At 41.2% G+C, this 27489-nt stretch overlaps 1 protein-coding gene across 2 annotated transcripts in view; it reads left to right on the top strand.

Moving 5' to 3' along the window:
* Positions 1 to 720: 720 nt before the first annotated feature.
* Positions 721 to 27489, top strand: part of FBLN5 (fibulin 5) — a 49027-nt gene continuing 22258 nt past the window's right edge. The window contains exons 1-4 of one of the 2 annotated variants that reach the window (XM_058806777.1): positions 721 to 1149; positions 3223 to 3277; positions 5709 to 5757; positions 7024 to 7266. In XM_058806777.1, coding sequence (XP_058662760.1) covers positions 1058 to 1149; positions 3223 to 3277; positions 5709 to 5757; positions 7024 to 7266 — 439 coding nt within the window. In that variant the 5' untranslated portion in view covers positions 721 to 1057. Of the gene's footprint in view, positions 1150 to 3222; positions 3278 to 5705; positions 5758 to 7023; positions 7267 to 27489 lie in introns of both variants that reach the window. The other variant, XM_058806776.1, reaches the window with a different exon arrangement.

Below are 27489 nucleotides of genomic sequence, written 5' to 3'. Positions count from 1 at the left end.
TTACACAGAGATGTATGATAATAATTTCAGGTTCCTTAGAAATAAAGAGTTTTCTCAAATGGGATACTCAACAGAAATTCAACATAGTTGTTTAATGTCCTTGTCTGTCTTTCATTTCAGTGTTCATCTTTGGATCCACTGTAGTCTTTGCTGTGTCTGATTGCTTACTTTTCTCATCCCATAAATGTTCTTCTTGACCTAGTAAAGCTCTGCCTGTGGCAAAGTTGCAAAACACCTGAAAAAGTACTTTATTTCCTTCCTCTTTAGTCATAACTGGAGATCTGCAAGTTATGCTTTTCCTGGAGAAATATTTCATATCATAAACTGCTCCCTTAAGCATGGGGTCAGTTTAAAAAGAGCCAGTGTTTGCAGACTAGCCATTTGTTTTCCTTTGAATGTTTAATTTGTTTATTCCTGTTTTCAAATAATCCCCAAGCAATATAGTTCCTGTAGCTGTGATCATCATGAATTTGAGTTATTCACCTCCCAGAGGGTCAGACCTTTCATCAGTATGCCATTGGCACAGAGCAGAGAGTGTTGCATATTCATTGTCCAGGACACCAGCTAGAGGGCCTCCAAAAAACCCTTTTTTTTTGTTCTCAGAGCAAGGAAAACAATCCCTTCCCTTCTCCAGTCCCTTGATAAGGCTTTCTGTCCAATAACAGTGCTCTCTGCTCTGAGGCACATTTAACTGTGAAGTTTGCAGCGGGAGAGGCTTTCCTTCAAGCTGTTAGTGTTTTATCCTGGCAGGCTCCTCGAGGTTGTTGTGAGGAGTCTAGCCAGTTGGTGAGCTTTGTAATCTAAACCAGCTGTCCCAGGCTGAGGCCCCCATTTGCATTGTTTAACATACTTAGAAAATGAAGTGTTCATTTTTAACATTCCTCCTCCAATTGGTTTAATGCTGAATTACAGAAGAGAACTAAGCAAAACCAGGTGCTTTCTCTGTATTCTCTCCAGTGTCTGAGGAGGTACAGACGGCTCCCGATCTTCTCCATTACTTGCCATTTCATTCTTTGGACTATAAATGACAGAGGAACTGAAGTGCTAGCAGAGGGTAATGTTTGGAAAACTTTCTAGTTATTCATCAGCACAGACTCTGGGTTTTTTCCACCTTTCCCCAACAGTGTTGGACATGCAAGGATTAAGAAGGTAAGTGGTATGCATGAAACTTCTGTGCTTACTGACGGGAAACCTGCTTGTGGAAAATAGCTGTGGCAGGGACATGTTATGCCAATCCACTTGCAAAAGCCATTTGCAAAGGGATTTCAATGGTCAGAGGTGGGGAAAGACGATCTGCCTGTTACTAAAGCTGTGCTGTCTCTGACGAGTTCCTTCTTGATCTGTGCTTATACTCTGCGCATCTGCAGCAGTGCTGAACTGCAGCAGCCACGATCCCACTGGCTACAGTGATTGATTGAAGTTAATTAGTTACTATTGCAGAAAATTGGTGGTTTAAAATATTTTGCCTGCTGGGCAAGCTACTGTGACCAGCTGCATGTAGTGTTGATAAGCTGTGCTGCATGTCTGTTAATAATTCTTGAGGGGATTTTAGATCTAAAGTAAACAGCAAATTGAGATCATGGGTGCAGACAGAACACATATGAGGCAGTAAGGTCGCTCCCTTACCAAAAGGAAAGAATATATCATCTTGTAGTAAAGGAAACTAAAGACTGTCTAAAAATGTTTGAGTTTTGTCTGGCTGTTTTGTGGGGGATTTTGTTATCGTGCACTGTCCTGCAGCAATGTGCAGCACAGCCCAGTTGCTGCATATGTCAGTATTCTGCTATAACCTGTTGTATTCCTTCCCAATGCTTTTTCTCACTCCATGCAAAGTGAGTATGCAGTCCTTATAGAATTGTACACTTTAAAATTTCTTCAAAGAGATCTGAGGAATCAATAAATTAAATGCAAGCCTAAATGGACAAAATTGTAGTTTGACTGCTTTACATTGAACTCTAAGGAAAACTCTGTGCAGAATTTGCCTTTTCTTGTCACTCAAAAGTTGCCAACGAGCACAATCTGTCTCCACAGCACTATGAACAACAATTTTAGGGTTTTATGTTTACTTTTCAGAGCTTGTCAAATTTGTGGTAATGTGTCGGTCATTGTGTGTGGTTTTGTCTGATGCATTTGTAGGTCTTGCTCAGCAGCTCGGTTTGCACGCTGGAAATCAGGAACAGCTCTAAGAGAGAAAGTTGGTAGCTCACATGGGTAGCAGAACTAAGGCTACCTAAAATATCCCCTGCTTCCTGTACTGGTTTTGTGGGAATGTATTGTATCCAATTGCCATTTAGAATTTCAATCCACGATAAGCAAGGTGTGGATCTAATGGTACTAGGAAGTTTTATATAAATCAGCAGCAAAAGAATGAAATCCACAGGACCAGAAAAAAAGCAGTTTCTGACTGTGATTTCATGGTTTTCTATCTGTTAGTAAATATTTGGAGGTGGAAGGTTACTTGACCATAATTTTTATGCTCCAGGCAAGGAGCTCCAAAAATAGATGTAGGGCTCTTTTAGTGAGGGAGCCTTGTCTTTCAGTTGCAGTGGAGAGAGACCCAGTAGGGAGCACTAGATGTGAAGATGATGTACCTGGGGAAGGCTCCATTGAAGAGAACAGCTTCTGGTAGCTGGTGACCTGGCACAGTGTGTCTCCTTCAAGGCTGAGCAAAGGGACAGAATCTGGCCCCAAGCAAATGGATTCATCTCAGATAGAGCCTCTGGGGATGAAATGCGGTTTAGCAGTTGGAGCAGCTGGCTTGGATTCAGGACCTCCTGCGTGACATGTCTGCAGCCCTGCCAACACTTCACGCTGTGAGCTTAGGCAGGGCCTTGCTTGGGTTTACCCATCTGTAAAACGTGCACAGTGTGCAAGAGAAGCCTTCATTTTTGCAAAAGAAAGGTGCCAGAGAGGGGGAAAACCCCTTTATTGAATACTGCACACTTGTTCATCTAACAGCTGTTGCATTGGGTGTCATAAAAATCAGATTAGTCCATAGACATTTGCAGTCTGGTTTCAATCCCAGTACCATCATAGTCATTGGTTTGAGACCTGAATCTGGCCCACAGCTATATTTCTCCTTCTCCAAAGGCCAAATTCATGTTAGCAAAACTGGAATACACTGAAGTGTCACTAGAAATTAATTTGTCCATGTGTATTTAATTCTATGTAACAAGCCTGGATATCAGAAGGTTTTCAGCCTATTTTCTATGCACATTACAGGATACTGACTGCTTTCACACTGGCTGTCTGCCTTTCAAGCCCTGGAAAAGCACAGGTGAGAGGTGCATGCAGAGATGTGTGTACTGGTTTGTACTCAAGTGCTATATGGCATGAAACTTAACTGGCTAGCAGGTGGATAGGAAGCTCTGTGGTCTGGGGTTTACATGGAAAGGAAGTTGTGTGGTCTAAGGGTTTAGAGGGGAGAACCTGGAGCCAGCAGGATTCTGGAGTTGAACATGGATTGAGCTTATTGACTCATCCTTGCCAGCTCAGCCAAATATCCCTGTAGAAACCTGGACGTCGCTGAAAATCTGACTCTGCCTCTAAACTGAACACTTCTGGAACAGGAAATAAGAAAAGCTATGCCATGAAACCAGAGACTGCTCAGTTCCATTGTGAGAAACATCTGTATTTGGAGAATTCATTCATAGAAATACATCTCTCTTCTGTGTACAGCAGGATCAAGTCTTAAGACTGTTTAATTTTGGACTGTGATCCTGAATGACTGCATCCCCAGTTTTTATTTTCACTTAGGCCCAAACCCATTTCTGTTCAAGACAGTGGATGGAAGTAAAGCAGTCCAGTTCTTGAAATAGCAGAATCATTAGTTCTTTTTATGCTCAGGCTCCAAGTAACTTTAAATTGGGAAAAACTGTTCCTAAAGGCATGTTGTTTGGATCTCTAGTTAATAGTCCAGGTATATTTGGTATCCAGAGCAGTGTTGCTAAATACCTTTGCCAAAACCCTCTGAAATGTAGTTGTTTTTCTTCTATTACATTGAAAAATTCCTGCACTGGTCATGCTTATTGATATTTTTGTGATTATTGGATCTGTATGGGAAATGCTTGTCATGCCCCTGGAGAATTTTTGAGATGTCTTTAAAGACTTGTTGTTATGATTTTAAAAATATTGTTTACATTAGAATTTTTATAAAAACATCTTGTAATATAAATTGATTTTTGAAGTTGCTTTGAAAAAGAAACTTGAAGCTGAAACAATAGCAATGACTTCTTTCTGAAGATACTGAAACTGTAATTTTGACAATATTGGAATCTTTTCTAGAATAAAGTTCTACAAAGTTTTTGAAACCAGTCCTACAATAGTTTCAGTGTTTCTGAATTGTCATTTTTTGACCAAAGCAAAATAATTTTCTTAACAACTATTTGAGCTGTTCCAGCTAACCTAGGTGTTGTGTATGTATGCAAAAAGGAGAACAAAAGGTAGAGTACATACATTCTTTAAAACATGAGGGTGATTATACATTCTCCCATTAGAATATCTTGGCTTTCCACAACATGATACCAAAACATCTTGGAATGCCAAAACAAATGAAGGCAGAATTCCTCCATACTTGTCTGACACTTCTAGCAGTGGTTTTGTGTATTCATATGTGCAAGTGGCAGGTGCAGTCCAAACAGTGCCATGTGCTTCACTTCAGTCCTGTCCCTGATTCCTGCAATGACCCACTTCCACTGACTCACCCCTTTAACCCTTTGTCTCCCATCTACAACTTACTACTTTTCCAAACATCAATTAAGTGCTTTAATCTGCCACTCATGAAATCCAAAAGTAAGTGTCTTTATCATTAAGATACGACAAAAAAGGAAGGATCTTGAGCACACTCCATCCCTCTGCCCTCTGGTGGCTTCAGTGGTTCCTGTTTCCTGGATATCTCTTGCTTACATTGCCTAGTACAACCCATTTATTGGAAGATCCTGTGCTTGTGTCAATTGCTTTGCCCCTTGCTAAATAGCTGAAGGCTCAGTCAAAAGCTAGGAAGAGCAGAAAATCATTTTAACAGGCTTTGAAACCTTTATCACCTGGACTTTCACCAATTTAGAGATGCTGAGGTCACTCAGGAGGTATCGAAGACTCAAGGCTGCGGCCCTGATCATGACCAGCAGAATAGGAAGGAACAAGGCTTCCAGTAACCTTAAATGCCTATGACATGTTGTATAAAGATTTATCCTCTAAAAACTACAAGGTTTGGTGGAAAGGAAGAGCCTTATTTTTTTAAGCTTGTTATGTTTCAACCGTGGCTCTGGATCAGTCAGTGCCTGACAAGTTGTGTGCTGAATGGGCCGTAAGGGGAGTTTCAGAGCCTGTGGGAGATGTAACAAGGACCTTCGAGATGAACCCCCCTGTTCTGGCAAAACCAAAACCCCAAACTAGAAAACTGTAATTCTGTGCTAACAACTCATAACACATTGAACCCTTGTACTCATAACTCATTGGGGGCCCCTGGGCAGAGGAACAGCCTGACACTGCCATCCCCTGAGGGTGCCATTCTTGAGCTAAGGGACTGGAACCTGTGCTGAGGCCTCAGGGTCGTGGCTTGCTGACTGTCCTCTGGGGAAGGAGCTTTATTTTGATGTACTGTACCCTGCTGAACAATTGTACTAATCATAATAATCCAGATGAGCATTTGACTCTGCAAGTCTCTCATTCACCATCACTGAGTGTCCTTTTTTCTCTCATTTTAGCAGCAATGCACTAATGGGTTTGACCTGGACCGTGCCTCTGGGCAATGCTTAGGTAGGACTTTGATTAAATCAATATATTTAAATTTGGGTTCAGAAATCCTGAATTTATTGAGTTAACATTGTGGTGCTCCTACTATGTTTTAGATGAAAATTTCTTACTGTGTGATAAATGTGTGTTTGTATACATGTATATACAACAAATATGTGTATATATAAATATGTGTGTGTGTGTGTCATTACATAGCACTGATCTTTGACATTGTTCAGATACTAACAGGCTGCCAGGGCTACTCAAACAACAATGATGCATTTTGATAGGAGCTCAGTGTAGCTGCCAAAGGACAAGGGCTGTTCACCCTCCTTCTCTTTCTCCTTCAAACTCAGGATTTATTGTCTTTGCTGCCTGTCTCCACCTGCAGGCTTAAATGAAGCCTTCCATTCTCAGAAACTCAAACTCCAAGTAAATTGAGCTGGTACAGTAAGGAAATCTGCACTTTGCCCAGCAGCATCTTTTTGTCAATGGCATTCAGTCTCCAGGGCAGCATCTTCTACATGCCATAAAGTTACCCAAACAGAAAAGGAAAAACCTGCAGCAGATTGTTTGTTCTGCCATAGCCTACTGTTTCTGTGGCCCAGGGAAATGCTCAGTTTGGCTAAAGCAGTTATATCCTTCTAAATTTAATTCAGCCACAATCTCAGTCAAAGCAAGACACCTGAACTGTGTCCCCAGATCCGAGCATCCCTAACTTGGAGGGAGAGAACTGAGACTTCCAAAACAGGATCCAAATTTCACAGCTTGGCAGACCAAACCATCAGTTTCTGAAATCCTGATCTGCATGTTGTGGTTTGGACAGACCCTGCAGCAGGAACAGGCAGTAGCAAGCTGCAGCCATGTGTAAATCAGTGTCTAAACTAAACTTCTATGGAATAGTAAAGCAGGCCTTGCCCTCTCCCTCTATCCTTTAATAGTATGAGTACTCCAGAGTGCTCATAGTACTAGAGGACAGAGGGATAATATATATCATATTAGAGGATATAGTAGTCCTAGTATTAGAGGATATAGTATGAGTACTCCAGAGTTCTAGAGCAGTTTTACTACTCTAATAGTATGAGTAGATCACAGGATATGTTGAATATAAAAGATGTTTTCTGTTTGAGTGCAATCTAACTTCAAAGTGAGGCTCCACAAGGAAGGGTTAGCCATTTGATGGAGAATATAAATTTTTTTTTGCAACGTTATGCAAAAACACATGAACTATTTTTTGACCAGTGCCATTAAGGAGCAGTCACTCTTTAAACCTTTGCAATTTCCTTGCAGACATTGATGAATGCCGGACCATTCCCGAGGCCTGCAGGGGAGACATGGTGTGTGTGAACCAGAACGGGGGCTATCTGTGCGTGCCCCGCACAAACCCCGTGTACCGCTCGCCCTACCTGAGCCCCTACTCCAACGTGTACCCACCACCCCCGGCCCCCGGCCCCATCCCCAACTACCCCACGGCCACCCGGCCCCTCATCTGCCGCTTCGGCTTCCAGCTGGATGAAAACAACCAGTGTGCTGGTAAGCGCTACAAATCCTTCTTCTAATTTTCATTTATGTTAAAGCCTGTCTGACATTGCAGAAATAATTGTCCTGCAGCTGTCCTTCAGTTAATGCAGCAGTCAAGCCCAGTATTTTGAAGTCAATTTTTTTATAAGGATACAAGCTGTATGTTTCATATAATTATTCCATGCAAACTAAGATGTTGCCATCTTATTTCAAAAATTCCATACCTTCTCAGCAATTTCTCAAGTTCAGCTCTTCACAGCACCAACTCCATCTCTCTTCAGAGCACATCCAACAAATTCCATGTCTCCCCTCACCCAGCTAACCCACTCTTTTGTAGCACTCATCTTCTTATTGGACACAGCTGTGGCCTGTTAAGGGCAGGCCTGTTCTAATCTTTGGTGATTAGTACAGCTGCAACTCCTCAGGTGTGAGATTACCTTCTGAACTGTCTTTATTTTCTTACATGCTATCCCTCCACACTAAGATACGACTCAGTCCTATTATTTAAGCAGAAAAGCCATTTTCATGAAAAATGTAATGTTTCTATGAGATAAACAGCCATCTGATGGCAGGTGATTTGTCAGTGCATCAAAAGCATGCCTTTAATGCTGATGATTCTATCCATGAAAGAGAAGGTGGTCCTTCATTTGAAGTGTTAGGCGGAGCCTGGGGAAACTTCATTCATCTCTTGGCTGTATGTGAGCTGGTCTTTGACAAGAAAAAAAAACTAAACCAGAGAAGCCATGAGCTTTCACAGCCTGTCTTTGGACTGAGGAACAGCACTTACTTCAAAACTACAACAGAAAAACACAAGACCTAAAACTGACTTGTCTTTTGGACTTATGCTGCCCTATTGTCTGAAATTTCTGGCAGGACTTGGTTGCAGATGATGCACTTTCTTTGTTTCCCTACTGAGGAGACCACAAGAGCTTCACAGGAGCTTTAAAAGTCTAGAGTTAAATTCAGCTAACATTTGGGACATTTTTTTTTTTTAATTTGAATCATTGTCCTTTCCAAGGTGGGAAAAACATATTTTCTCACCAGCACTCACAGTAACACTGACTGGAAAAATAAAATTGAACCCCCCCCCCCCCCCCCAAAAAAAAGGAAAGTCATAAACCTTGGGTTTTTTGAAGAGTTCTTAAATCATGGGATCACTGAAGTTTGCTGTAAAAATAAGCATTTTTGCTATCTGATTCTTTGAAAACAGCCTCTAGTCCATTTCATCTTAGCAAATTGATCAACCTCTTCTTTTATCTACTGATTTGTAGATTTCCAGGAGTGTTTTCATTTTGCTCAGTTTGCTTTAGATTATTCAGGAAATGGGGCAGTTAGTAGAAAAGAAGTGCTGAAATGAAAGTGGAAATGAAACCTCTGAATTATACTGTCTGGTCTGCTCCATGCAAACCAGAATAATCAAAACAGGAAGATTTAGGGAATTTTTACAGTAAACTTTCCAGCCTCCAAAGGGCACATATGTTCCTATTTATGCTAGCAGAAATGAGAGAACTTCTACTTTTTTCAGTCAAGACTGCTCACTTCAGTCATTTTAACTTTCAAATATTTGGGATTTAATTGTAAAGAAAGTTTGGTAATGAGAGATATTAATGAGAATGCATGGGAAATGACAGGCTGCCATTTGAGCACCCCAGCAAGTGGGGGCAGTTTTTGTAAGTCTACATCAGATTTGAATTTGGGTAGATGATGTGACAAAGGAAGAAAAACAGAACTTAAAGAAAATGAGATCTGTCAGGGGTCCATGCTGGGTTAGATTTTTTATTTAGTGAAATTCTCTGGAAATATTCACTATCTTGATGCAGTATTTATTGTTGTATCTGTGTGTGTTTTATATCCATGTGCCCCAGCATGGAAAGAGTGGTCACCAAAGGAAGTAATTTGGTCCAGGTCTCCCTGTGGTGCTGGTAGAAAGGCCTGATCCCCTGTTTCCAAGGTTCCTGGAGCAGTTAAGAAGGTTATGTATAGTGCCTTGCTTGAAGTTCTTAGAGGCAAGACATCAGGGAACCTTGACAGGGTCCTCAGGAGCAACCTAAATTTTATCAGGTCATTCAAGAAAGTCTGACTCACAGGATCATGGCATCCATAAGCCAATTATAAGCATCACTCGTGTTAATGGTATTTCAGCTGCTTTGTGCTTACCTCTTTGTCCATATTCAGCATGTTCTTAGGATACAAAGCACTCCAAGGGCTAATTGTGTGGTGGAATGGTTGAAAAGAATGAACTAGAAGTAATTTTGCCCAGTAGCTGGGCCACTGTGTAACAGGTTTGTTATGCTGGTGTTCAGACACCACCCTCTAGCACCTTCTTTCCAAATAAAATTAGTCAAAGATATTTCCATTAGAGATAATGAGATTTTCTGCTATTGACTGCAGGGGAACCAGAGCTATTCTTGTGCCAATGTGTCTGGGCAATTTGCAGATTTTAACAGAGTACACATTTTTGTCTGGTCGGATATGGGGTTACAGATCAGGGTCACATTTTCTACTGCTAGGACAACAGAAATGTTTACTTTCACTTTGAATGTCAGTCAAAACAGCTTATTAAATACAGGAGCATTTTCTGGGAGACTGGGAGATTTACAGCCTCAGCTTGGAAGCACTGAGGTTGTTCAAGAGACTTCCAAAGTGAAACAGGACAAAAATTTGATCTGAAAGTTGTGTGATTTTTAACAAGCTCTTTCTATTTTTATTTTTTTCCTACCACTCCACAAAATGTAGGGAGGCTGCAAGAAGGTTGCTCTGTCCCAGTCTGGCACCTGGCCCGCCTGCCAAGGCCCCACATTCCTTGGCTCTCAAGAGAATGTGCACCCCTGGCTGTTCACATAACATTCCCCCACGTGGGGCTGATATGTTCCCATGTAGCAAAGAAGAGATATTATCCATTCTTTTCCCTTTCAAGCTTTTTGGCCTCATCCTTTCTGGCCTGGATGGTCACAGACAGTGGTTAAGTGTCCACAATCCTTCCCTCTCCTGGCGACCACTCAGTCTTGCCAAGATTCTTTCATCTCCAGATGTTGTCCTTTATGAAAACAAAACTTTTCCTGGCTCAAGTATCTCTCAAAGACACCTATCCATGATAGCTTTGCCATCCAGTGTCTTCTGTGTTCTGCAGAAGTATCCATAGCCATTTGTGGTAGCAGACAGAGAAATGTTTTAATGATAGTTACTTCTTAAGTCATCTGTGGGTTTGATTCCTAATACATGGTAATTTTTACCCCTGGAGTTGCTGAGTGCTTTATATTTTGTATATGTAAGTGGTCTGTGTTTTCAACAGCACAGAGTTTTTGTAAATCATTCCAAAGCAGGTTGGGAATGATTTATAACCACAATTAATGTTGGAATAAAAGATCACATACAGAAAAAAGCAAAGAACATCTAGTGCAAGAGCACTGTTTGAACTGTTTGTCTTCTAACATTACTAGTCTATAAATACAGAATGGGTTAGTCATAATAATGACTTTTTGCACAAGGAACTTGGTCTAGTAACTGTTGGCTCCAGATTACTGCAGCGAGGGCCTGTGTTCTTGCTTTATACATTCATAAGCTGAGAGCTCTTTCCAGTTTCCTTTCACTCCACCTTGCTGTTTCCTGATTTACAATGATCTTCAAAACATGCCTCAAACACAGATCCTTCTGGGCATTGTGGAAAGAACTGTACTGGGTGGGCTCTTATTATTGCTTTCTCTCCAATTAATGCAAACTCACAATGTGAGGAGATGATGGGGCTGGAGAGGGTTGAATAGAGTTCAGAGAAAGCAGACCTCAAAGATAGAAAGGCAAATGCTAGGAAAAGTACAAACATAAGGTCAGATGAGTATGACCTAGATACAGGGAACGGAGGAGGGCAGAGGAGGTAATTAAGAAAAAAACAAAGCAACAGAACATAATTGTTATTTTTAAAGCGAAAGGTAAAAGGAAGAAGAAAATGGAAGGATGCTGTCCCCAGGTATAAGAGAGAATAGTTTTTCATGCCCCATTTGTGCAGTAGTCATTGCTTCAGCTTTTCTTGTTTCTCAGAGATTGTCAGGATCTCCTATATTCCCCACCTATAGGTCCCCAGTCCTACATTTGTGAAGTGACACGCCTTCCTTCAAAAGATTACCTTTGCACAGATGGGTTTTAGATCATTATCTTTATATTGCAAACATACCTAAACCCCACATCCAAGCCTGCAATGTACTGCCCTGCCTTGTGCCCAACCTCACTAAGAGCAGCCTATGTCTAGATGAATTTTCAAGCAAAATGAAGGAACCAGATGTTCCTGTGTGGGGAAAGGGGAGGGAAATTAAGAGACAGAGAACTGAAAGGAGGTGCCCAGGTCTTGCATCAGGCTCATGGCTGTGCTGGGATAGAGCCCAGAGTTCCTTATCCAATGGCTTAGCCATCAAGCTGGGCTGCCTCCTCCTAATGACTTTCCTAGTGACCTCTCAGTGCATATAGAAACAGGAGGAAGAAAAGTAGGGAAATGCAGCAAGGAGATTATTCCTTACTAGGGTTTGTATAAAGTAAATAACAATGGAATCCACTCCCACTGTTTTAACCCTATTTGGTTCAGTTCTGTGTCTTTCCCTCTTCCTCTTGGTCTGTGAGACAATCTCTTTTGCTGCTCCAGAGGGCCAGTTCCTGAAGGTTATGCATGATCCCTGTTAGGGAATGACTGCCATCAGGTCCAAATAAGCCAGAAAAAGAAGGAAAGATTACATGAGAACAGATTCTGTGAGAGGCTGAGCTCAGACTTCTGAAAGTACAGGCAATTGTTGACAGTTCCTGATTAAATTAAGGGCCACGATGTGTAGCTTTTACTTGTAGTATGGTTTTCTGATGGGCTTGTAGTGTGAATTGAGACCTCACACTGCCATAGCAATGGAAAGTTTCCTCTCAAGCATCTCAGGAGTTTATAGCTGGTGGCTAAGGCTTGGGCTGGAGAAGTTTGTGTTCAGTTCCTGGCTTTGTCATAAAGCATGACATTCCTAGAGTCACTACCCCTGGAAGTGTTCAACAACCCCTGGACATGACACTCAGTACCATGGTCTAGGGGACAACATAGTCAAAGGTTGGATTCAATGGTCTCAGAGATCCTTTCCAGCCCAAATGATTCTGTGATTCTGTGACTTTGTACTGGATATTTTGGGGCTAAAGTGAAATAATATTCATTTGCAGGATGATACCAAGATTAATTTCACAAGGGGATGATAGGTGTGGAGGTGACTTCCAGGGAAGTATCATGTAAATATACACAGACAGGAGAAAAAGATCCAGTTTAATAATTCTATAGCAGTGAAGCTCAAGGTGAGACATGTGGCACTCAGTTTTTTCCCCAGTCGTCCTGGTTCCAGCCAGGACAGGGTTCATTTTTTGCAGTAGCCAGTGGGGACATGGCCAGGACCCAGAGGTTATTCTGTATCCCCTCATGTCATTGCTGGGGGCAGGCAAAGGGACTGTGCCTTCCAGGAAGAAGGGATTCCTTCCAGCTGAGAAAATTCATCCAGGGTTGTTTATTGTCCAGGCTGCAATGAGCATTTTTGTGTGTGAATCACTCTCTTCTGTACACTTTTGTCATTAATATTGTTGCTGTTATTGTTCATTTTCTTATCTCACTGCTGTTTCCAGTGTATTGTTCTTATCTCAACCTGTGATGCCTTTTGTGCCTCCAGTAGGAGAGAGGGAGGGAGAGCAGCTTGTGGTTTTTTAGTGGCAGTACTAAATTAGAAATTCCCATCCCTAAGCCACAACACCAGTGCACTAACCTGGCTGGAATTCAGTGGCACTTTTGTCTGTGTCTCTGCATAGATCAGAGAAGAGGGGAAGTTCAAGTCCTTTACCTGTATCTCCAATTTGCTTCAAGGAACATCTGAGCTACAAAACCTTTCAGCAGCCATTTGATCCTGGAGTTTTTCAATCATCTTCTACTTATGCTGTATTTGTTTCATGTTTTAGCACAACTCAAGATGGTTTCCCCTTGATTATTTAATGTAATCAATTTAATGTAGACAAGCCAGGTAAAATAAACATGTGGAAAATAAAAACCATATACATTAAGGTTCAAGACCATATGTCAGGAGAGTAATGAAAGAAGGATCATTCACATCCTGGAGTACAGATAAACTTCACATAATCCTGGCCATTGGATAAACCCACATTATACAGCTCCAGACAAACATAACTATAAATCTTTTAGATCCAACTTCTGTGCTTCTGATCTGATGGCCTGATCTATTCACAATCCCAACAATCTTCATAAAGGTAATCAAGAGTTTACTATAAAATAATCACAGGTTAAAAGGCACATCTGAAAGCAGTCAGAGCTCCTTCCTCCCTCCGGAAACCATTGCACTAGCACAGAGAATGGGCAGTGGCTGAGGAAAGGCAAGACTCATCCAGCCACTACAGTAGGGTCCATCAGTAGAGTCCTACAGAAATATGACCATCAGTAAAGGTATCCTGTCCAGCTTACCATGGGGAATGAGGGTCAAAATGCTGTTTTTCACTGAAGTAAATCCATTTGTAGTAGAGAAGTCAGCTTGATAGAAAAAGCTGCTGTACATATCGATCTGTAGCATGGTAAACTGAACCTTCTGTGGCTTGGCTTGCTCCTGCTTTCATTCCTCCCTAAGTGCTGTGTGGGAGGAACACAGTCTGGCGGTTAAAGCACAGGCAAGTGCTTCATTTATTCATGAAACTTCTACTACTAACAAAGGAATGAGTAGAATTGAACCAAAAAATATAATATGCAAGCCAATAATGCTGGCATGTAATTAAGCAAACGGGCACTCTTCACTGGAATGAAAACTAGCAGGCTCCTGGGTATCCAAAGGGTAACAGTAGGAGCAAGCCCATCATTCTGCATGTCAGTGCCCTTCAAGCACCACTCACTGACTGTATTTATGTGTGATGACGTGAAAAGTGAAAACAGAATAAATAAAACTACAGTATAGCCACAACTGAACTTGAATGAGCTACAGTCATACCGGGTAGGTAGCTGGACAACAACTGGAGACAAAATCACTTAGACCCATGATTACAGTCCCTTTTTACTTTGGTGAAGCTCTTAAAGCAGAAGTTCTTGTAGTGAATTTATTAGGTTCAAGTTAAGCTGTCTTGAACCTAACCTTAAGTATCTTATGGTCAGGCAGACAGGTACCATATTTTTCTCCTGCTAAAATACTGATACCACAATAAGGATTTCCTAGATTTTGTGGTATTCCTTGACATTTCAAGGTCAAGATAGATAGGTGGTCAGATCATTATCTTATGATTAAAAATTAGTAGTGTTTGAATTTGGTTTCAACTTTACCTTGAGTTAAACTGATTCTGTCTGTTGAAGTGTGCATCTGCTATTAGGGAGTGATTGAAAGTTTTCTAGTTTCTTTTTTACTGAGCTGTGAGCCAGGAGGGAAGCACAGTGGCATACTGAGGAACAGCTGAGTGAGAACAGGTCATGTTAGAACATAAGGGGTTTGTGTGCAGAGAAGGGGCATAAGCACAGAAGGGACAGTGTCCTTGTCTTGTTAGATGTGCAGGCTACAGTCCAGACACAGGAGGGTTGAAATTTTTCTAGACTGTGACCTCTCTATCTCATGATGTGTTTCAGTTTTCCCTCTTTCTTGGAACTGTATGATACTTTGGAATACAAAGTGGCAAGAGCCCAGGAATCTCATCTCCCTTGAGATCTGTAGGCTACAGAGGGAAAGGGTATGCAAGGAGAAGTTCAGCAGACACTCGGGGTTAATGGCCTCCGTGGTGCTTGGTCTCTGAAGTGGGGGTTATTGCTCACTGGGCTCTGGGCCAAGCAATACACAGACTTCAGTTGTCACCCAGAGTGGGCTGGCAGGAGGCTCCATCTGACTCAATTCAGAGGAGCAGTAATCATGCCCAGCCTGCCACATCCTGTGGCATGTGCTGCCAGGGCAGGGCTCACACCCCTGCCACTAATCTGAGAGTGATTCCTTACATTCCCTGCCAGCCCTGGTTTGATACGTGGGGCTTTGTTGCCGCCTTGCCTTTATTATGTCTTACTTCCAGGGATTTCAGCAGTGCCAAATCAGTTAAGGCCACTATGTACAGATTAGCTCTGTCTGCTCTGGAGTAGATTTCATGAGCTTTCCTTTATGGAATAGCTGTCATGCAAGACAGTCCCACCAACTAGGCCATTCAGGGCTTAAAGAAAATCAAGTCACTTAACAGTGCTGGTAAACTGACAGGTATTATGAGTACCCTGCCCCAGTCTGTCAGCTCTTTGGCATGTTTTTCTCTCATTTTCCTATGAGTGACACTTTCTCCACCTTTCTGTGACATAATGTGCAGAGTTCAGTGTGTGACAGTCTCTCCTCACATGGAAGGCTGATTCATTTCAGTGCCCTTCATACCACCAGCACTCTACTCAGGTCTGTGTCAGTTTTTGCATATATTTGCATCACCCACAATGCCTAGAGATGGCAGTGTTCTCAATGACTTAAAAGTCACTGTTTTTCTTGGCCTCTCCCTTATATGTTTTGGGTCAATCTTGTTTCTTTTCATTTGGTTCCAGCCTGAAATTTGCCATGGTTATATGTCACAATATAGATGTTAAGCCAAAATATATAGAAAATATGAATTCTCTTCTTTGCCAGTATAAATCAGCCAAATGGACCATATGTTTTGCCAGACTCTATAGAAAGTGATAATGTGCTGGCACTGTTCCTTTGTCCTGTCCTTAAAACACCAGACCCATGACAGAGCTGCCACACAGAAATAGAAGAGCTGCCTGGAGTAAGACGTTGCATGGAGTTTAACATGCTCTGACCCCTTAATGTGCCAGTCCTCTGCCTTCCCATTTTGCTACTTCAATGACATGAGAGAATTTTTCAAATAAATAAAGCTGCTAGAAGATAAATGTGAGTTACAACCAGCCCAGTTCAGGGCAGTTTTTAAAACATGTTCTGCCCCTTGGGGATGACAAGATGTGATGAAATTCATCTTCATTTTTAACACCAGCAAAACCTTTTCTTCTTTCAACTGTAACTCATGGTTGCAGGTGCTCTGTGATATAAGAGCACACTGCAGTGTGAGGAGAAGGATGGTGCAGAGGATAGGCAGCAGTTTAGGTGTCAGGACATCTGAAATGCAGGCCCAGGTCCCCAAAGCTTGGTTAAATCCCCTGCTCTCACTGACCTGCATCCTCCATGTGAGTTTAGTGTAGAAATGCCCATTAGTCTGGTCTGCAGCCTTTGCCACGGGCTGACTCAGACCTCTTTGCTCAATATTGCTTCTAGAACTCACTGCTTCTCTGAGGAATCTCAATATAGCCAAGGAATCATCTGGAAACCCTTGAGGGGTCTGGGTTTTCAGGAAGAGACCTTTAGCATTTACTGAAATTTGGGGTGAGAACAGTGTCTTCTCTTGGGCATCTGCAAGTTCGAACATGCAAACTCATAAGTCCATCTTGAAATTTTTCTTGTTTTTTCTATGTATTAGCCATATGTCAGTAACATGCTACTACAATGAGAAAAAATCTGCTTGTATTCATGAAGCATTCAGATACTGAAAATAAAAGTGCTTCAGCTAAACAGGGAGAGTCTAGGAGGAGAGGGAGAGGAATGCACCATAAACTTGCAGGGTCTGAAAGAATGCACAATCTACTGCTTGGTCTGAGACTGTGTTGTTTGGTTTGGGTTTCCTTTTGTTTTTTTCCACAAGATAATTTTAACATCTACTTTTTTTATAACATTTTGAGCTTGGTTTTCTTTTCTTTTTTTTTTTTTTTAAGTAAATGAAGCATTAACTTGTGAGTCAATAAATTGCTGGTTGGATTAAAGGCATTAATTGGCTTTGTGGTACAACCAACATATCTGTAGGTAACACTGAATGGGAAGATTGTATAAACAGTAATACACAGAAGCCTAGGAAAGCTACAATTGTGATCAGGAAATTAAGGGACTGGAACCCAGCAGTAGGTGAAAAGATAACCTAACACAGGATCATCTGGTGGAAGATAATCAATAGAAGGCAGTGATATCAAGAGCAGTGTAGCACTAGGCAGTTTCTGACAGTGTTACTAAGACTTCTCATTCCAGAATAGAGAGCAAATAGTACTTCAGAATGTTCTGTTGAGAATGGCTCCAACCTACTGCTATTAGGTGTAAGTACTTTACTACCAGAAAAATGTAGACAAGTTTATGGAAATGTCAGTATAGAGCAGCAGCAAGTTGGGGCCATTACTGAGGCTGACTTTGATTGAACTAATAAAGTGTATTATAAAACTTAGTGTAAGATGACAGTAATTGGAACTGTAAATGACAGAAGTAGAAGTTTGTATGGTGGGTGGTACAAAAGCATGATTATTGCTGAATAGGGTAAAATTTGCTGAAAGGAAGGAAAATTACTTTTAGACTGAATATAATAAAGCCCTTTATGGCACTGCAGTGTATCAGGTTATACAAGAACACACTAGATATGTTGTAGTGGAGGAACAGTACAAAATGTAACAGTAGATTCATTTAATAGGTGCCTGGAACAATTTTTAGCAAGAAAGAGTCTCACTCAAGTTGGAGGTGCAATAAATACTGTCAGGTGTGGTTTGCTGAACTTTTGAGTCCTTTGATATATTTCCAGCTTCCAGTGTGCACAGAGGCACAAGAAAGTCCCAGTATGCTTTATCTAACTCTGCAGAGAAAAGCTCAGAGCATGGGTTAGAGCCTCCACCCATCAAACAACATTTACTGTCACTGTGGCTGAGCAACGCAGAGCTGCGAGAGCCTGCACGGGTAGCCTGACATCCCCTTTCCAAGCAGGAATCTTGGAGCAGAGCACAGTCTGCTTGCCAGACTGCCACTCCTTAATCCTGGAGCAGGAACCAGGCCAGGGAGAGGAGATGTGATCTGAAAGCCATAGCATGCTGCTAATTTCCTGCTATTGCAAACCCTGTGGGGAATCCCAAACCCAGCATAGGCTGGAGCAGCTTTGGATCAGGCTCCTGTTCTTCAGAGGTAGACTGCAGCATATACACAACACTCATTGCCAGCAATTCACTAAGCACTGCATCTGGAGCTTTATTTCAGAAGCAGATTGAAATTATTTTAATTAAAAGCAGGACTGACTTTGTGATGGAATAGCCCAGACCTGTGTATTGACAGCTATCAGTTGATTTCAGGCACTCATCCCAAAAGACTGTAGCATGCCAGCTTTAGAAAGGAGGTGTTTTTCTCCACAGAATCAGTGCTGTTTCAAGACACAGTTCAATAAAACCTGTATTGTGTTCTTCAGGTGGTACATTGCATTTTGGCACAAAATTTTTTCTCGTTAACATTTTCAAGGGTTTAACTAGTCATAGATGAAAAGTGGTATAAGAGAACTTTACAGGGTTGCACATAAGACTTCAAACACTGCCCATGAATTTAATGAAAAGAAATAAAAAGTTTATCTCCATGTTTCTCACGCAATAGGCTCACATATAGATTTGAGTCCAGAGAACTATGGCATAGGTGTGTCCTATACAGGTTAGAGAATGCCTCTAAAGATTATGAGTGGCTGACAATTTGCAGTATATCCATTAATGGCCCAGCAAGTCACATGCATTCTGGAGCTGGTAAATTCATCATCTAAAGATACAAAATACTATTATATTCTGCTCCACAAAAATCACAAGCTGATATCTAGAGAATTGGGACATGAAACTGTTTCATAAATTCATGATCCATCCATGGTTCATTCCCTTTGACCTGGGGAGGGACATGAAATGCTAAACTAAGCACTATCTCCAGTATCTGATTGGAGATGATTAGAAAGACTATGAATTGTAGAATGCTAATCATGCTAAGAATTTGCTAGGCCTGCTTCTGTCCTGGAGACTGTGCCTTTTAAAATGGAACTGCTCCCTTGTGTGACTTGGTATGACCTGAGACCTTGTGGCAATAAGGGTTAATAAAAGAATGTACTATAAAGAAAAAATTTTAAATTAACTTTCCACTACAGCAGGCCCACATGATGGAAAATTCACTGGGATGTACCTTCTAGAGAGTAAAAGCAGGAGTTTGGTCCAGGAATAATCACAGAGATTAAATGTTCCTGCTGGTTGGGAACATTGTCTCTTCTGTTTGTTTATTTATTTACTTTTCTTTTTTTTTAATTACCAAAAGAGAACATAGGGTTTTTTTCAGGCCAGGCCGCTTGAAAAATTAACTGTTTGGCTTGGGAATGCTCAATGTGAACATGTCTTTCTGAGCTTTCATGGATAATGTGAGAGCTGGTGGGACTGCCTGTGACATTGCTCATGTGGCCAGTCCTGACAGCTTGTAGGAATTTCTGAGTTTCTGCTATAAGGAAGGTTGGCTTACCTTGGAGATCTGGGGACAAAAGTGTGCAGGTCTGTCTGTGTGAGTAGTGCAATCTGGTTCTGTTTGTTCAGCATCCAATGAAATGGTTCACCAACCTCAACAGTTGCTACTAAATTAATCAGAGATTCACATTTTAATTATTTTCTCTTAACTACTTCCAGGGGAGAATTCAAAGTGCAGTCAATTTCTGCCTTCACAGGCACCCAATTCTCCCAGCCATTCTGATTTCCTGGCATAAAAAGACCTGGGCACACTGAAGATATGCAGCAAAGGACCACTGTGGTGCTTAGAGGGTGGCAGCACATGTCATACAAGGAGAGGGTGAGAGAACTGGACTTAACCTGCCTTAAGAACATAAGGCTTCTGAGGGAATTGTACTGCTTGCTGCCTTCCACTGTCTAATGTCAGTGTGTAGAGAAGATGAAGCCAGATCCATCTCAGAGATTACGTGGACCGGAATGGACAAAAATTGCAACATGGGAAATTCTTATTAGCCATCAGGAGAAATTTTATCACAGTGAGGTGTTCAAACACTGGAAAAGAGGTTCAAAAACTTTGTAGCTGAAGGTCGTACCCTTGGAGAAATTCAAATCTCAACTAGAAAAGGCCCTGACCAGCCTGACTGAATTGTCTCTGCTTTGAGTGGAGGCTGAGACCAGATGATTTACAGAAGCCAGCTTCAACATGCCTTGAGCCATGGCTCTGAAACTGCAGTGCCTGAAGTGCAGTAGCCTGTGTCTGATACTGGTTCGAGCCTTTAATATATTGAAGGCTCCCTTGAAATGAAAGTAATACTCTCTTTGTCACATGGACTATGAGTTTTAGCACTGATTTTAAAGTGCTGTCAGATCTTTGAATGGAGTGGGGTGCAGGCTCTGCAGACCCGACCAGTTAAGTGTGACTCAAAATTTGCATCACAACCCCAGGGTCTGCAGTGAGAACTAGAGGTCCTTTTTAAGAAGAGAGACCTTCAGATCTCTGCCCATGGCAGCAACTCCCGCCAGCTGCTCCAGAAGCTGTCATGATTGACTAAAGAGAGTGTTATCCTTGGCACTAAGGGCGCTGGGGACCTTATCAGGGGAGAAAATTGTTTTTCATATTTCATCTGAGTTTCAAATCTGTCCATGTGTCAGCATGTTTTATAACAATCTCAAAAGCGCCACAAAGCTAAGGTAATTCTTGTATAAATGTTAGGACCTTTTGGGCTCTTTTATAAGCAAAGAATGGGTAGTGGAATAAAGCCAGTGGAGAAGAAAAATCTCTGCAAATACTGGCCTCCAGCCTCAGACAGCTGTGTCCTCATTACTCTTAATAGCAAAGAGCTATGAATGTTGGGCAACATTCCCCCCTGAGTGTATACATAGCAAGCCATCTATTTATTTATTTCAGTGGTGGTGATCATTGGAAAATGCCTATAAGCCCTGCTCAAATAACTGGCTTTAACTCAGATTTGGCATTCACTGCTTTATAATGCTTGAACCACATTTTCTTGCAGTGTTCCAAAAACTACCGCCAGCCAACCGAGTTGCAAACTGTCCTGGATAAATGAAAACTGTGTGGATATGGGAGGTTTACTTTGTTCCAATTAGTGTGTGATGTGGATGTCTACTGGCAGCTTTCCTGCTCTCCTTACGCTCAGTTCATGGCTCCCTGGAAAAAGAGGTGTTTCATCTCAGAGGGCTTTTTCACTCTTTCCCTCTTTCTCTCTCTCAGTAGCCCCTTTCAGTTACCTGTAGGGACTAAATTAAGACAGAAAATTCCTAGATTTGGGAAATTCTGATATAGTAAGATCTCAAAGGAGATATGCTGAGCCTTTGGAGGCAGAAAGTTGTGTTTTATTTTGCCCCAAGAACTGCCAGTTTTGAGCAGGACCATAACCAGGTTCTACATGTTTGCAAAACTCCCAAGCAGGATAAGATGTGAAACTGCATCAAAGAAAATTTCTAATAAAAGTTACCTAACATTTGCAGAAGTCCTGTCCCCCACCTGTCAATCAACAAATCAATTGAGATAAGGGCAGATCTTCCTCTGTATTAATCCTGGCATAAAACAGAAGTCTTCATCTGTATGGTCTTGACTGAATTTTCTCTCCATGAAACTGAAGATTCATTTCACTGAAAAACTGAGAAAATACTTCACTGTAGGAACTTTGAGACACACATTCTGCAAGCCAGGCTCTTTTCCCTGGTTTAGTGGCTATGTGAAGGGAATAAGGTGTTAGCCTCTTGGAGAAAGTCAAAGTGCCCATTATATGTGTGTTTGACTCATGTAGCTTCAAGTGACATGAGGCAATCTACAGCCATGCCACCTCCAGCTGGTGCCTCTTTGAGTGCTCAAGCCAAGCAGTTTTGAATCCAGTCCTTGAATGAGATGCTGGTGATTATTGCTGAAGCTTTTGTGAGAGATCAGTTAGTGACAAATCCCATACAAGGGATCTCTATCATGATATCCCATGACATAGATCCCTTGTTGTCTTCTTTTCATATATATTGAAGATTTCAAGTTATCCTGCCAGTGACTGCAGCATTCATACTGAATTTTCTCTATGGGTATGTACATATTGCTCACCTAGAATCTCAGTTGTTTTTTCAGTTGTTTGCACAACATGCTTGATGTTGTACATCCAAAGTGGCTGCATTTTAGTGGAAGAAGCAGCCCTTCCAATAACCTGCAGGTGGATATTTGTATCCCGTTGTTTTCACTGTGGCTTTAATTTCTGGATCCATTTGGATCAATTTCTTCTGCCATATTAAAAGTCAGACTGTTCTCTTCTTTACTAGTTTTTGTGGTTTATTCACAGTCCCAGACCTCTCTAGACTGCCAAAACACTTGGAAAAGGAGCTCTTAATGACTCAGTTAAAATGTACGGTCAAGAAGTTCACTTATTAGAGGAAATGTAAACTGACCACCAATTGGCTAAACCAGCTGGCTGGACTATTTGTGCTTGAGATTTCTCAAAGCTCCCCAGGGAACAAAAGTGGGAATAGCAGTTCTCTGCTTTTGGTTCTCTGTTCTCTCATGTTCTGTACCCTAACAGAGAAGTCTTTGAAAAAATTTGTTGGAGGAGAAACCAATATCATTTGACCAACATGTTTAAAAGCTTTATAAATAATGCTTTAAACACCTATAGCTTTGATATATTCTTTCTTTCAGGTCTTTTTTAACTAACCCATAGTAATGCAGAGAAAATATACAATTCAGTCATAGAAAACTCATTTCTTCACTATTAATAGTTCTACACGTCTTGTGTAAAGTTTTATAAGCCTTTTCTAGAGATTCTTGCATGAGACTATTTCATATCATGCAGCAAACTGATCTTTTTTCTTATTTCCTGGCTCTGACTGCGCATTTTTTGTTTCCATTGCAGTAGAAAGTGCTACTTAGATAACCTCCCAGCAGCTGGGAGCATTCTTAATAAAAGCTCACTGGCTCCTCTTACCACTGTGCCAGCAGATCACAGTGTAGCATATGGTCATACAAAACAGGTAATTTTGAGAAACCACAATAACACTCCATTTATTCAGCTGAAAATATATTTCCTGATGATGAAGATAAAACCATGTTGAGCAAAAACTTCTTTGTACCTCCTAATTCAGCAGGTTCAGTGTCATCAGTGGAATGGCAATGTGTCTACCTCACTTCTGCAGGGTACTTGGGTCACTCTTGTTCTGCTATACTGCAGCTATTTGACACAGAATCAGTGCAGCAGGGAAATAGCTGAGATTCCCAAATAACATGCACTGGTCATGCATGTGCAGAATCTGCAGCAGGAAATCATGAATCAAGAGAATACAGTTATGTTCCAGCCCATGGAGTTTCCATCTTCTAGCAAAGGTCTTGGTTGAAATTAGTAGCTTGTCTTTTTTTTTTTTTTTTTTTTTTTTTGATCCCAGAGTCAGCATACTGACTGTGCATTTGTGCAAAAGCTCTCATGGGACACCAGGAATAGTCCACATAAGTGGCTGTGATCAGAGAGCCTTGTGAATTGGAGGGAGTGAGGATCTGTGGTCATGCAGGTGATGCCAAGTGTATGAACCACGCACAGGTGTGAGCAGAGAGGGGAGAGGCTGCTGGCCCTTAGTCCCCTTGCTATGCACTTCTTTGCATGGCTGTCCTGTAAATCTCAGCCACAAAAGCAGGACTAGAACTGTGTTCAAAGAGCAAAGTCCTTCACAGTTTAGCTGTTGTTTATCATCTCTGAGTAATGTGTAAAGTGCTCTCACTAAGGAAAGGCTCAGAGAGCTGGCAGGAGATGCAGAACCTGTGACACATGTTGAGCAATTTTCATACCAGGCAGAGGGAGCAGAATTACACATTCATGCCTCACACTTATTTAGTATCCATTTCCAGACTGACCCTCTGTGTGAAAAAATTCACTTTAATCCTCGTTTAGCCATCAGCAAATAACCTAATGCATATGGGATGCAGATAGAAAATTAATTCAGCAATCAATGGCCAGTCCTCAGACAGTGAAATATGCAATTAAACAGGTGTTTAGAGAGTTGATCTTGGATCGTGTCCAAGCTCAGCGGGGTCAGTTGTCCTTGGAAAAAACACTGACCCCACACAGCAGCAGTTTGAATTTGGCTTCAGTCTGCACTTTAGGAATGTGGCATTGTTATTTCTTCCCTTTTCTTATCGAACGTAATTATCTTGAGAAAAAAAAAAGTTTTGAGAAAACATGTGATTTCACTGAGTAAAAATCTACTACTGAGGAAATTATTTTTCAGTGTCCAAATAAGGAGTGGGGGAGAAATCTGGGGAAAGTGCTCTGTTCCAAGTAATCTTGGACCTGATACCCATGTTACTGAGCTCGGATGTTTAGTCCTGGCCTGCAATTATGCCTATAAAAAACAGACATCCAATCTTTGTATTATTTTAAAATGGAGCCCTGAGGGTTATAAATGACTGAATGAGCTTTAGTGTTTGAGCAGACAGAGATTCTGGAACAAGCTGTCAGCTTTGAGCCTCTCTTCCAGATCATTGCATCTTAGGAGCCGGGTTAGTTCCTGGGCTTGTGACAGTAAAACAGTGGGACTAAAAGACAGACAGAATAAAATAAAGACACAGGGCCCCAAAATCACCCACACCTCCTTGTAAAAGGGGGAAGAAGATTTTCCATGGTAAATGTTTTCCAGTCTGCAAGACCTGTGCTCTCACAACTGTCATATTAATCTCCAGTATTGCTGTGTTGAACCCCATGGTGCTGGTGGCTCTCAAATAGTCATAATGGCAAAAGCATACCCACTTTTGTCAAAGGCTGACCAAAAGAGGGAAAAGCAGCCTTAGCTACTACTGTGACCCACAGAAATTTGTAGCATGATTATCAGAATTCATTACTTAAGAAAGGAAGTCATGCATGCTAAATATGTTCCAAAGAGAACAAAATGTAACAGTCCATCTGCAAAACTGCACACATTGCCAAAAGCATATTGTCTTGGAAATCTGCTGTCCACGTTGGCTTCCCCCTTCACCACAGAGTCCAAGCAAAGTTTCACTTCTAATTGTCATGGTCTCCAAGAGCGTGGTTCTAGCTCAGAGATGATAAGCCCACATCCTTCCATGACAGCTCTCTGCTCGTGCTGCTATCCCACTGTCAGCCAGCTGGGAAAGGAGCTGCCATGGGGAGTGGGATGCTCACAGTGCCCGAGCACAGACCACGCCTGTGGAGGGATGAGAGCAGTCACAGATCCCACCACTCACCGCCCCTGGATGCACTGAAGGACAATAGTCTCCCTTGTTCCTGTTGGGGCAGGTGCAAATCATCTCCTTGGGATGGAGCTCCCGTGGTAAACTTTCCACTCTCTGCATTTACTCAGTCTTGTGGTATTTAACCATATGCCCATAAGTACCAATATTTTTATCCTTTAAAAGTAGCTTTTTGTCAATAAAATCTTTCCTTACCTGAAGGGCACTGAAAAGTCTCTGAATTAATGAGTTGCTCTTAAGGACTTTGTTCCCTTCTCTATTCTTTAGTGCACAAAGTCCTGTCTATGCACAATCCTCTTTTTTCTGAGCAGAAGAAAGGCAGTGTCTTTGCTTACAGTCCTTGAACCACACCTTCCAGAGGGCAGGTGCTCCCACTTCCTAAATACCTCTGCTCCTTCTCGTGTTGTCTGCTGGCTTCTTTCCCTGGCTATCCACCTCGTAAAGTCACTTAGATTGCTGAAAAATCTACTGCTTCCTGTAAGACCACATCCTCTAACCTTCAGCTTAGTCCTCTTGAGGGTCTTTGATTCAGTGAATTGTCTGTGGTAATAAATTGGATTCTCCCTCTATTACCTGGTTCATCCTTCACAAAGAAGCAATCACTCTGTGTGTACTGAAAGGGAGGTGGTTGGCATGCCCAGCATATTTAGGGTGATGACTTAACATCTTGTACCACAAAAAAATGTTTTTAACATTTTCTATGTTTTCCACATATTTCTGAAGTTACTAAAAGCATTAGAGGTACAATTTCTTTCACTAAAAACCATTTTTATTGATTAAACTACAAATAAAAAATAAAAAATGCACACATGTACACTTTAATATTTGCAATGGAAAAATCATTTGGAAGAACTTTTCAAATTCATATTCTCATTTTCAGTACTTTTTCTAATGGCCTGGGAAATGGAAAATTAGGTAAGGCAAACAGAAAATCTCAGGTTATGGATATAGACAAAAATAACTAAACATTGAAAGGTGTTAGATTATTCAGTGAATACTTTAAGACACCATTTTGACCACATAATCTGTCTTTTTTTGTGACCCAGGACATAGAACCTTACCTGTCAAATGGTGTTTTGAAGACACAGTTTTTTGCTACAGCTTGTTTGAAAGAATAAATATTGTTGAGGTGTAAGACCCTAAAGGACAGGAACAATCTTTAGCATCCTAGTTTTTTTCATATGTAATTTCACAGCAATACTCACAGTCCTATCTGTAAGAGTAAGAAGAGGTGTGAAAACCAGATAATTATTTCAATTTGCTACTGACTGCATCAATAATTCTCTTTCTGCTTCAGTAACTACTGGAAACTTTGAGGTTCCATGCACCCTCTAGCATGTGTTGTATTATGTTTTTCAGATGTTTAATCAGAAGCACTAAAGCATGTGTCTAATTTTTATTTTTAATCTGTCTTCTAAACACTGAATTATATGTCTTTGTCTTTTGCTTTAGCGACCATCTCAGATAAGAACATAGTTTCCATGCAGATGCTTGGAAGATCACAGGCAAATATACCTTGAACCTTTTCTTAAATAGATTACTAAATGGAGCATTATCTTGCTCTAAGATAAATTTTTGTGGCTTGGAATAACTCTTTGGAATCTCTTGGTATTTCTTTGCAATATCATTTTTTAAAATGTTGATGCCAGAAATGTATTTCAGTAATTATTGCACTAATGCAATGTACAGTGTAAGAACAATTTCCTGTGTCTACTCAGTGTGCTCACAGTAATGCTTTTCAGCAGCATGATGTCAGGCAAAGTTCATGTTCAAGTGATTACCTATAACAACCCCAGAGGTTTGTTTTTGACCTACATTTTTTACTCTTGATATAAGACCTCGCATTTGTCTGTCTTGAAAAGCACTTTCAAATGTGCCCACCATACCTAGCAAAATACTTTCATATAAGACTTCATTTCACATTTTAGTTCTTTACTGCACCAGCTTGGGATCCTCTGCATTTTATCACAAATGTGGAAAACAGTGGGCCAAAACCAGTTCCTCAGAATTCCACATTTATGGTTCTCTCTTGAGATTATGGAACTCCTAGTCTTAGTTTCTTTGGTTTGAAAAGTACTGAATATATCTGGTCTTCACTCAAAGGGTTAGAGTGTTGGTTTTCTTTTTATGCTGTGATTTCTTGCAGTATTATTAATACAAATAAGAGTGGTCTCAGTCCTGTGTTTTTGGTGAACAT

This window comes from Ammospiza caudacuta, chromosome 6, assembly GCF_027887145.1.
Source record: "Ammospiza caudacuta isolate bAmmCau1 chromosome 6, bAmmCau1.pri, whole genome shotgun sequence".
In the NCBI taxonomy this organism is placed as follows: Eukaryota; Metazoa; Chordata; class Aves; order Passeriformes; family Passerellidae; genus Ammospiza; species Ammospiza caudacuta.
Note: the sequence above shows the minus strand (reverse complement) of the source record. Positions and strands in the feature narration are given on the sequence as shown.